Source organism: Lipotes vexillifer, unplaced genomic scaffold (genome assembly GCF_000442215.2).
Source record: "Lipotes vexillifer unplaced genomic scaffold, Lipotes_vexillifer_v1.1 scaffold778, whole genome shotgun sequence".
NCBI classification, from domain to species: Eukaryota; Metazoa; Chordata; class Mammalia; order Artiodactyla; family Lipotidae; genus Lipotes; species Lipotes vexillifer.
The window spans coordinates 2,280,026-2,291,525 of record NW_006774127.1 but is presented as its reverse complement, the minus strand read 5'-3'; the positions used below and the strand labels follow the sequence as shown (position 1 = coordinate 2,291,525).

The 11,500-nt window shown below is 47.0% G+C and overlaps 1 protein-coding gene across 2 annotated transcripts in view; it reads left to right on the top strand.

Annotated features, from left to right (window-relative positions):
* TRRAP (transformation/transcription domain associated protein) overlaps positions 1–11,500 on the top strand; it is a 109,775-nt gene that overhangs the window by 49,832 nt on the left and 48,443 nt on the right. The window contains exons 32-44 of one of the 2 annotated variants that reach the window (XM_007448863.1): positions 395–448; positions 2,257–2,376; positions 2,616–2,735; positions 3,122–3,286; positions 3,383–3,564; positions 3,792–3,990; positions 4,429–4,557; positions 6,386–6,652; positions 7,829–8,035; positions 9,075–9,233; positions 9,329–9,463; positions 9,816–9,926; positions 10,811–10,957. In XM_007448863.1, coding sequence (XP_007448925.1) covers positions 395–448; positions 2,257–2,376; positions 2,616–2,735; positions 3,122–3,286; positions 3,383–3,564; positions 3,792–3,990; positions 4,429–4,557; positions 6,386–6,652; positions 7,829–8,035; positions 9,075–9,233; positions 9,329–9,463; positions 9,816–9,926; positions 10,811–10,957 — 1,995 coding nt within the window. The remainder of the gene's footprint in view (positions 1–394; positions 449–2,256; positions 2,377–2,615; positions 2,736–3,121; positions 3,287–3,382; positions 3,565–3,791; positions 3,991–4,428; positions 4,558–6,385; positions 6,653–7,828; positions 8,036–9,074; positions 9,234–9,328; positions 9,464–9,815; positions 9,927–10,810; positions 10,958–11,500) is intronic. The other variant, XM_007448864.1, reaches the window with a different exon arrangement.

Sequence of the window (11,500 nt, the reverse complement as noted above, 5' to 3'; positions counted from 1 at the left end):
CAGCTGGGAAAGAGTTTTTTTTAAATAACAACACTTCATGTATAATCTTGAATTATTCACTCTAAACAAAACAGTTTTTTTTTTAATGTATTTGCATACAACAGGGTCTTACAGTTTCTCCCCCTAGACAAGAATTCCAAAACTCTTTTTTTAAAAATTTGATTTAGGGAAGAATACACTCCATGTGACACCATCAGAAGGGCTGTTTTGACATCTGAAGGGTGGAAGGTGTATTTTTTGCTGTTGAGCATTTGTTAATTATTATGTGCTTTCTGATAATTGTGTCTTTACTGTCTTGTTTACCCCAATAATCCTTACTGTGTATTGAGTATATGGGAAGTTCTGTGTAAATAACATAAATAGAAAAAAAGATGATTTTCCTCCCCATCCTCAGGAAAGCATTTCAGAGTGCGGGAGATGTTCCTTGTCTCCATTCTGTCAGTTTGAGGTGAGAACAACCTATTAAAAGTCAGTTTATGACTTGCAATGTGAAGAACAGTTTATATTTTCTTTTCTTTTCTTTTCTTTTCTTTTTACCTTTCCGTTGCCTTTTTTCATGCTGTAATTTTTGTTTTGGTTCAGCCTGCCGTGGAAGGGGTAGAGGTGAGAATCTCAGTGGAAGTGCAGGAGGGGTTGTTGTTGTACTTGGTTTTGCTGTGACTTGTGGTTCTGTGGTGGACAGAGTGTGTCGTTCCTTTGAGTGCAGTGAGCCGTACTGTCTGTCTGTGGCGGAGTTGTATTAGTACCATTGCCGTGAACTGTCCGGGTGCCACGCATGTTTTCTATTAGGACGTCTTTAAGCAAGATTCTAAGTTCTTTGGTTTTCTACCTGCTAGAATTGCAATATCTCAATATTTCTGATCCAGCCGGGTTTTGCTCTCATAATGTTTGTATGAACTCATGCATCTAACAACCTCTTGAGAGGAAATGTCACAAAGAATACATTAGACCTGCTAGAAATTGGGAGGAGTTCTATTTCCTCTGACTGACCAGCTGCCTCAAACTGAAACCTCCTTGCTCCCCCTGCACCCAGGCCCCTGTGTATGTCTCTCACGCATACCACACTGTGGTGGTCACGACACTGACTTTGAACAGCCCAGCCCTGAGCTTTCCCTCTTCTGTAAAATGGGGATGGTAATACCTGTCATTCCTGCCTTCCGGTGGTGACGCGAAGGCCAGAAGTGATTTCATCACAGTGCTTTGAAAACAAAAACCCTTAAGATGAAAGTACCATTGTTAGAAGGTTATTCTAATTTCAGGCTAGAACTTAATCTGCCTGAAAACTTGGAAACACTGTAGAAGGGAACTCTAGAGGAGGCATGGGAGCAACGCTGAGCTGATTTTTCTCATTTCTTACCCGTCGCACTGTTTTGCCTTTTGGCTTAAAGAGACATTTTGAGAAGTATCTCCAGTGCTGCCGGGATGTGGTCCCTCCTGACTGGTGTTTATCATCCCCATTTTACTGGTTTAGAGTCATGGGTATCCTATTACCCGCCACCCAGGACGGGACATCAGGGAGTCTTCCCCATGGCCTGAATGGCAGACACAAAACTGTGGGAACTGACACTGTGAACGGAAAGTCGGAATGACACTCAGTAATTGGCCGCTGAGCTGTTAGCACGTTAAAAAATGCAAAATTCTTGGCATCCCACGTTTTGCATATGATTCCGTAAAGCAATTTGTCAGCTTTATTTTCAGGCCTGGTTGATAAATTTTTAGAACCACAGTCAGTCATTTATTTACGCTGATAAATACAGGGTAAATACTTCAAGTATTTTTTTTGTGGACTTTGTGCTAAGTTTTGAGGGTAAAAGAAGTCTGTGCCCTCAGAACTTAGTGCATTGGGAAGACCCCGTGATGTCATGGCAACGTGAGGGAATCCTAATGCTCATGGCCACGGGCATGACCCGCCCCCCCTGCCCCTGCTGGGCTCACCTCGGCAGCCTGAAAGGTCACTTCCAACACTTGTCAGTGTGCGTGAAAGCAAAGACGGCACCATCACCGAGGTGCACAGTCAGCTCCCTCTCCCCTCTACTGACAGAGGAAATCTGAAGGCTAAGGGCAGGTAGTTTCCTTAGGCCACAGCTGTAATCTGAGATTGGTGAGTTGTGGCTTTCTATTGATACATGTTAACTCTGCTTCTGTTGGCTAACCTTGCAAATGTAGCTAGAGCCTAGCAGGGTCTGTAGTGATGTTGGTATCTCTCGCTGGCAAAATTAATTGGCCTATTTTATAATTTCTGGTCTTCTTCATTAGGAAATGAAAATTTGTTCGGCAATCATAAACCTTTTTCATCTGATCCCAGCTGCACCTCAAACTCTGGTCAAGCCTTTGTTAGAGGTCGTAATGAAAACAGAACGTGCTATGTTGATCGAGGTAATGGTCAAACACGGGCTAATTCTAATTCTTCCTCCATCTGTTGCTTGTAATGTTTTCACTGTCATATTTTAGATGGGTTAATCTAACAGTATAAAGATACTGGGTGTTAATATTTGCTTATGGTGGGTACACTCCAGTTACAAGGGGGAGAAATGCACATTGGAACCGTGTGAGGTTGCTAGACCAGAAAAGCCTCAAACCCCCAGAAGGTCCAGTTTTCACCACATGTTTTCTAGGCCGGCAGTCCGTTTAGAGAGCCTCTGATCAAGTTCCTGACCCGCCATCCCTCGCAGACGGTGGAGCTGTTCATGATGGAAGCCACGCTGAACGACCCCCAGTGGAGCAGGATGTTCATGGTGGGAGCATGGGGCTGGGGTCGGGGTCCCTGCCACCATGCTCGACAGTCTGGAATTTATATATCGCTGTTCAGTGTCCTGGCTTTATTTTTCTCTAATGTATTTGAGTATTAGAAACATTGTTGTGTATGTGAAAAGCTCAAGTCCAGGAATCCCTCTCTGTAGGACTTTGGTGGTGGTAACGAACGAATAAGCTGCTAGGATTATGAAACTCAGGGTGTGATTATTGTCTAAAAAGCACTTTTTAAAGAGGGTGCTTACAGTGATTTTTTTTTTTTTTTTGCCTGCCTTGAGAGATTTAGGAAGAACCTTAGAGTTTATATCATTTCAACATTTTGTGGGTTTTGATTAGCTTAAAACAGCTGTTTGTTTTGCTTTGTTTTCAGAGTTTTTTAAAGCACAAAGATGCCAGACCTCTTCGAGACGTGCTGGCGGCTAACCCCAACCGGTTCATCACGCTGCTGCTGCCCGGCGGCACCCAGACTGCCGTGCGCCCTGGCTCACCCAGTACCAGCACCCTGCGCCTGGACCTGCAGTTCCAGGCCATCAAGGTAGCACGGCTCTCTTTCAGGCACCCGACGTCTTAAACGTTTAGTCGAGACTCAGGGAGAACCCTGTCAGCATCCTCATTGTCTCTTCTTTGACAGATCATTAGTATTATAGTTAAAAACGATGACTCCTGGCTGGCCAATCAACACTCTCTGGTGAGCCAGCTGAGACGTGTGTGGGTCAGCGAAACCTTCCAAGAAAGACACCGGAAGGAGAACATGGCTGCCACCAACTGGAAGGAGCCCAAGCTGCTGGCCTACTGTCTGCTGAATTACTGCAAGTGGGTGCGCCTGGGCGCTCTGCACCAAGTGGCCTGCTCTCCCCGATAAGCCTCCTCCCTGAGCTGCTCCTCCCTGAGCTCTGCATAGCTGGCTCACTGCATGTGTGTCATCGCATTTGTTGTAGAGGACGGGCTGTAACTTTGAGCTGCTGAAAAGCAAGTCGGACATCAAACATAGTTATGAAATTTGCCATAATTTAACCTGCCTTCTTATTTTGACCCTTCAGAAGGAATTACGGAGACATAGAATTGCTGTTCCAGCTGCTCCGGGCCTTCACTGGTCGTTTCCTCTGCAACATGACATTCTTAAAAGAGTATACGGAAGAGGAGATTCCCAAAAATTACAGCATTGCTCAAAAACGTGCCCTGTTTTTTCGTTTTGTGGACTTCAACGACCCCAACTTCGGAGATGAACTGAAAGCCAAGGTGGGTCCCACTGTTACTGCGGGAGAAGCCACGGCGTTTGAGCTCGTTTTCTAGGGAGCCAAGGGCACTACTCGTGTTCTGCTGTGCCTTTCCTCATCTGGGCCGTTTTTGAGGAAAATTTCATTGTTGGGAAACATAAGGCAGGTCCAGCCGTGAACCAGTGTTGACGAGTAGTTTGTTAGTTCCCTTGTTTTTATAAAACAACTTGTTTGAGGTGAGAAGAGTGAACCAGGCCAGTGTCTTTTTTCCTCAAGTTTTTAACCTACCTTTACAGTTGCCATTGTAATATAATAAAAGACAGGATTATTAGCTGCACCCTTGATTGAAGTCTAACTTGATGGTGCAGCGTTAACCAAGCTGGTGGTCCTGCCACCTAGTGAAAGAGATAGAGAGCATGGCTTTGTTTTCCTTCTCCTTCATTGTAAAATTTTTTTGTAGGTTCTGCAGCATATCTTGAATCCTGCTTTCTTATACAGCTTTGAGAAGGGGGAAGGAGAGCAGCTCTTAGGACCTCCCAATCCAGAAGGCGATAACCCGGAGAGCATCACCAGTGTGTTTATAACCAAGGTGACATCACTAACCATGCATTGGCCTGAAAAGTAACTTGGGAGATGTGACAGGTTCAAGGAAATAAGCTTATTTCCCTAAGGCTTTTATTTTTCATGATTGCGTTAATTTATAGCAGAACATTATAATTCTTACTAGTGAATTTATTAAGGCAGCCTCCATTTGGAATGAATTATCTTTTCCACATTAATAGATTCCAGTGAGAAACAATATAACTCAGTGAAAAATTCAGATGTCACATTTGTTTTGTAGAAATCTCTATTGCTGGTCAGTAGAGTTTTCAAGATCTGTTTACATCTTTAGCTTTGCAAAAGAATCCCCTAAAAGCCAGTGAGAATATTAGACTGGATCCAGTTGCTGCTGTACCCCTTTGCTGCCAAGTTCATGAACGTCGTTGTGGCACTAGGGTGTCTGAAGTTAGCTTGGGTCTCAGCACTTTTACAATAGTGTTTCCAGTTTGCACTAGTGAGGCTTTTGGAATCAAGTGTCTGCTTGAGAAATGCCTGTGCTGTGTTTCCCATGGTGCCTTGGCTGTCCTCTGCCATTAGGCTATTGAACTTCACCGGCAGACGCCGAGTGTGCCTTGAGGTTGCTGCACTGAGTGTTTGTGCACGGTTGGTGGTGGAGCGCTGTGAGCCGTGGGCATTCCCGCCTGTAGCGCACCACCGGTGAGTCACCGCCCTCGGAGAGGACACAGTGGTTTCCTCACTGCTCCATCCTGGGGTCCAGGCAGAGGGAGTGCTGTTCACATGGACAGGTCACTGGGCCTCCTGTAGTCCTTGTCCCTTAGGTAGGACGGCCCTCCTTCCTGCAGTTTTGACCCCACGCCCACCCTCCTGTGGAAGTGAGAGCTGAGCCCAAGGAATTATCTTTGGTCCACATACTGATATTTGCCTTGTTCTGGGCAGCTGTGGGGAGATGGTGACCCGGACTCGGCCCATTCTGTGTACTGCCTTCTCTAGGCTGTGTCCTTGGGGCCAGACGCTGCCGACTCAGCACAAGTGAGGAGCTGGGATCTCAAGCGTCGATGGGGATAAATGGTGCGGGGCAGGCTGGCACCCTGGGAGGGGCCGCCATGAGGCAGCACATCTAGGGGAAAGGGGGCCCTGGTGAAAACACAGTTATTGTGGAAGACTATTCTGGCAGGTCCTCTTGAGAGGCAGAAGGTGGTTAGGGTACTTACTGGATGGTGCAGTCAGTATGCTTGATTCACTAGGGACGTGTAACATGTTCCTCAGAGTGTGCATTTTTTTCTTATATTCATGAAACACATGTAAAAATCTGTCAGATACTTGATTGCATAGGAAAGCATAACAATTTTTTAAAAAACAGATTTTTTGGTAGGTAACATTTTCTGATAATACTAAAAAATAAGGACAAGGTAATTAACGGTTGACTAGAAAAAAATTCTCAATTACTTGGAAATTAAGAAACTCAGTCCTGAATCACCTTACATTGAAGAGCTAGTATTTTCTACCTCAAGCCCCTTTGCCCACTGCGTTCTGACTTCCAAGCCTGCCTGCTTGAGGAATGCCTGTGCTGTGTTTCCCATGGTGCCTTGGCTGTCCTCTGCCATTAGGCTATTGAACTTCACCGGCAGATGCCGAGTGTGCCTTGAGGTTTTCAGCATTAAAATAAATGTACCGAGTTTGTCATCTGTATGTAATAAAGGAAAATTGACGTGACGTCATTGAGTCCATCATGGTAGAGCTTAATATTATGTGTGGAGAGAGAGAGAGTGTGTTTGTGTGTTTCAAGGCTTAGACTTGTCGAGTGACCCGTCAGAGGTAGCAGACCAGAAGTGCATCCTGTGCTCGTACTCTCGCAGGTCCTGGACCCGGAGAAGCAGGCAGACATGCTGGACTCGCTGCGCATCTACCTGCTGCAGTTTGCCACGCTGCTGGTGGAGCACGCACCCCACCACGTCCATGACAACAACAAGAACCGCAACAGCAAGCTGCGCCGCCTCATGACCTTCGCGTGGCCCTGCCTGCTCTCCAAGGCCTGCGTGGACCCTGCCTGCAAGTACAGCGGGCACTTGCTGCTGGCCCACATTATTGCCAAGTTTGCGATACACAAGAAGATAGTCCTGCAGGTACTCGGCGGGCTCCCTCCCATCCACCCGACACCACGCGCACGTGCTGCTTCCGCGGACGAGCGCAAGTGCAGCCTGCTTCCCTATTTGTTGTCCTTCCCAGTACATTTAAAAATGCTCCTCTCTGCCGTCTTTTTGTGACTGTGAAACGTCCACAATGATTCATTCTCACCCTTCCACCCTGTTCCTGCTCCGCCCGCTCCTTCGTCTACAGCCTTGCTTTAGAAATAAGACAGTGTCTGCCTTGTCCACCTCATGCTTCTCTACCCGTTGCGTGAAAATGTGTCAGTCCAGGGCCCCGGCCCACGCCTTAGCTAAAGACAGACAGTAGGCACACTTGAACCCTTGTCTCCTAACCCCTCTTTGGGTTGACGACCTGAAGCACTTGTTCCTTGCATTGCTCAATGGGTTAGGCTTTGATGTCAGGCAGGCTGAGTTTGAGTTTTGTTTCTTCCACTCCTGAGTTCCGTGACTCTGACTGAGTTCGTCACTGTCCCTGTGTAAGAGTTAAATGTAATCGTGCACTTGAGCACTCAGCCTGTCTGTCCCATTAAGCACCTGGTAAGTGCTGGCTCTCATCCTGTCCTGTGAGTCACTCTTGATTGTTTCCTCTGACCACTCCTTCTTGGGAACTTCTCTGGACCAGAGACCCCAGGGGCATCTGTGACACCCTGTCATTCTCCCAGGCATGCAGGCTCAGCAAGTTCTGTTGTTTCCAGCCCCCGTCCTGTCCCCTCCACCCACAGTGCCAGTCGGCTGGTCTGTGTTCCCATGACCTCACTTCCATCAGACTGTCACTTGAACTAATTCAGCACTGTCTCTGAGAGTGGCCCCTGTCACTCCATTTTCTACCCTGGGGCTGGAGTAAAATGATCTGTATCCCTCAACCTACTTCCCACTGGTTACGCTAGAGGAGCTGGGTCCTGCTCGTCTTTGTATGCTCCACCCTAGTTCAGCATGGTCACATAGTAGGTGCTCAGAAAATATTAGAGCAAACATATTCGTTGATCAAAACTGAATGAAAGAGAACGTAACTACTGCGTTTTTTTCTAATAAGAGAGCCCAGAGGAATTTCTTTAAATTGTTTTGCAGAAATATCATGCCTTAGTTCTAAGTGATTGTTTTTATCTTGTTTTTTAAAACCTTCATTCTATCAGTATTTCTGTCCTATCTTAGGTTTTTCACAGTCTTCTCAAGGCCCATGCAATGGAAGCCCGAGCAATTGTCAGGCAGGCAATGGCTATTTTGACTCCGGCGGTGCCTGCCCGAATGGAGGACGGGCACCAGATGCTGACCCACTGGACGAGGAAGATCATCGTGGAGGAGGGGCACACTGTCCCCCAGCTGGTTCATATTTTGCATTTGATAGTGCAGCACTTCAAGGTGTGTAGGAAATACTGTAGATTGATGTCGATTGCTTCAGAGCAAATACCCTGTCAGGCATTTGCTTTGAAGTTTCACCTGTCTTCGTTTTCTGCAATAATAAGGTGGTCATACATCTTTCCGTAAAGGTAATTCTAATCCATTGGTTAGTATGGGTATGTGTATGGCCTTATCAGCATGGAAATTGCTGTAGTTTAGAGAATGTGTCCCTGGTGTAAGCTTTTTGCTAAGATGGCATTTTTCTTGTAAGTACAGTTGACCTTTGAACAACAAGGGTTTGAACTGTGTGGGTCTACTTACATGCAGATATTTTTCAATAAACGTACTATGGTATTACATGCGCTGCGCTTGGTTGAATCCATAGATACGGGACTACGGATGGAGAGAGCCGACTGTAAAGTTTATGCTTGCGTTTGTGACTGTCAGGGGTGGGCACCACTGACCCCTGTGTTGTTCAAGGGTCAGCTGTACTCAGTTGTCCACGAATACAGATGAGTTGTTACTCTAAGGTGAGAGGTAGTTGTCATTAATTCTAGATTTTGGTAACTTGGCTTGAAGGTGTCGCTGGCACCTCCTTCTCTATAACCAGATCACCCCCTTTGTTGGATTTATTTATATGTAGATATTTCTTTTAGATGTTTGGGTAAAGGAGAAAGGATTGAGTTAAAAGCTAATTCTTTTACAGCCAGCTCTTTTAGAGTTGGGAATTTGCCTCTTGGCATGGCTAATTTATATGACATCAAGTCTGAAGTTTAACACACGTGACTAGACTTGCCTACCTAAAGATAATTCAGTGTTCAGCATTTTTTAAAGATGGTCCTAAAAGGCTGAAACACGCTCTTATGTTGGGACTCAGTAGGGGGGAGGGGGAGTGGTAAACACACATACAAAAGTTGATGAGGATTTCTTTGCTAAAGTTACGCTTCAGAATTCTTGGGCAGGAGGTGGGGCTGTGTGTGTCGGGGCCGAGGTGGGTTACGTGGGCGTGCGTGCGGGGCGGCACGCAGTGTCCCTGGCGTGACTCGGCCCGCGCCCACAGGTGTACTACCCGGTGCGGCACCACCTGGTGCAGCACATGGTCAGCGCCATGCAGAGGCTGGGCTTCACGCCCAGCGTCACCATCGAGCAGAGGCGGCTGGCCGTGGACCTGTCTGAAGTCGTCATCAAGTGGGAGCTGCAGAGGATCAAGGACCAGCAGGTAGGGCGTCAGCCCCTCGAGTCTTCCCTGACTGTTCTTTATGCCTCTCCCTGGAGAACAGTCAGGAAGGTCAAGTGTGTGTGTGTTTCTTTAAGCCGGATGCAGACATGGACCCAAATACAAGTGGAGAAGGAGTCAACTCTGTCTCATCTTCCATTAAAAGAGGCCTGTCGGTGGACTCTGCACAGGAAGTGAAGCGCTTCAGGACGGCGACAGGAGCCATCAGCGCAGTAAGAGCACATGCACAGGCTGCGAGTGCCACCTTTTACGGGTTCATTTATCCAACAAACTTTGAATGTGGGCTGAGTGCCCGGCGCCATGCCAGCAGGACAGCTGGGAAAGGCTGCGCCCACAGCTAGAAACCCCACGATGTCCCACATTGCTGGCTTCTTGGACCTTGGGCCCTTTCAGTCTCACGCACGTGACCCCATACTTTCTCCACGGCTACTTTGCTTGTCCTTCTGCGGAGACCACGCCCGCCAGTGGTGTCCCTGACGTCCAGGATGGGGTCTTCCCCGGGGAGGAGGGCCGCGTGCAGTTAGTGGGCTGCACTGTTGAGAGCTCTCTTCCCACCGTCTCCAGGTGTTTGGGCGGAGCCAGTCTCTGCCGGGTGCGGACTCCCTCCTTGCCAAGCCCATTGACAAGCAGCACACGGACACCGTGGTGAACTTCCTCATCCGCGTGGCCTGTCAGGTGTGGTATCTGCGTGTCTCAGGTTAGGGATCCTTCCGAACAAAGGCTGCTTGATAGGCTCCAGTGAGTTTGATTGTCTGTGATGGTTTAGTCAAAAAAGAAATAGACAAACCAGGGTCTGAGAGCTAGTTTTGTCCCTTTCATACCAAATTCCGTTTATTTTGTGACTTGCTGGTATCTGAAATCTGCCTGTGTTTTATGATACGATTTAAAAAAACATTTTTTTTTTCAGTGGTGATGAAGTAATGGTATAGCTTGTAATAGCATCTTGGTGTTGGGGGAACATGGCAGTTCAGCGATCTTGGGCAGATCCCTTGACTTTCGAGTTATCTGTGTCATAAAGGTGTTGGGATGACCCAACCTACATAAGTTATGGACAACATTAGTAATTCAGCTGCTTTATAACTTGCATTTGTCATTCAAATCAGTAATATATTTTCATGGAGTTGTTGGGAATCAATTCCTGAAACTTCATTTTTATATTTCAAAAAACCTTGTAACTGAAATTTCCCTTACAGAGTAGTTTTTATAATTATTAAAAAATAGTATATCTTGCAACACTATCGAGGACCTCCAAGTACTGAAAACAGTCTTCTAAACTCTTCAACCGATCCTTTCCTGTGTGCTGCAGTGTGCTGGGCACGGCCTAGGAGGCCCAGCTGATGGATTAATCGCACAAATGAGTGCAGATCACCACTGACCCACTGTGAGGGAAGAGGGGGTGTCCCCAGGCGGGGTGCAGAGACAGCTGGGTTGAGGCAAGGTTGAGTCAGACAGGAAAGGAGGTGGAGCGCTGGGGTGGGAGGGCACGGGGCAGCAGCTGGCGAGAGGCCTGTGAACATGTGTGCTGGGAAACTCGGGCTTGAACATGAGTGAACTTCCAGGTTAACGACAACACCAGCACTGCGGGGTCTCCTGGGGAGGTGCTGTCCCGCCGGTGTGTCACTCTCCTGAAGACAGCCTTGCGACCAGACATGTGGTCCAAGTCGGAGCTCAAACTCCAGTGGTTCGACAAGCTGCTAATGAGCGTGGTAGGTGCGAGGGCCCAGGCACGGGCGGGCCACCAACCCCAATCTCCTTGCCCACGGCTGGTCATGGCCCCTTTCGCCTCCTCCTCTGGCCACTGGCTAATGAGGAGGGAGTGTCATTCGCTGAAAATGGCTCTAAATCTTCAGCTGTCACCTCCACCCCAGGGAGAGTTGGGAGTTTTGAAAACAGAATAGTTCTCTTGCCTTTCACAGATTAATTTCTTAAACCCACCTACCCTCTGGCATGGAATAAACATTTTTAGTTGACTTATACAACCACTTTTAAAGTAAAGTTGAATTTTTAAAATAGATTGAATGATGGACATGGCACTGTATAGTCAGGTAATTAGAGATAGCCCCAGATGCTGATTATTTGTTGGATTTTTTGGTTGTTTTTGTTTCTGTAAAAACCACGATTCTGTAATTTTCTGGAGGTTACAGAAGCTGTTCTCTTGCCTTATCCATTGCATTACCAGGATGCAGTTCAGTTTATCTAGTTCTGTGGTGAAATTTGGGTTTTTTTTTTTTTTTTTTTTTTTTTTCTTT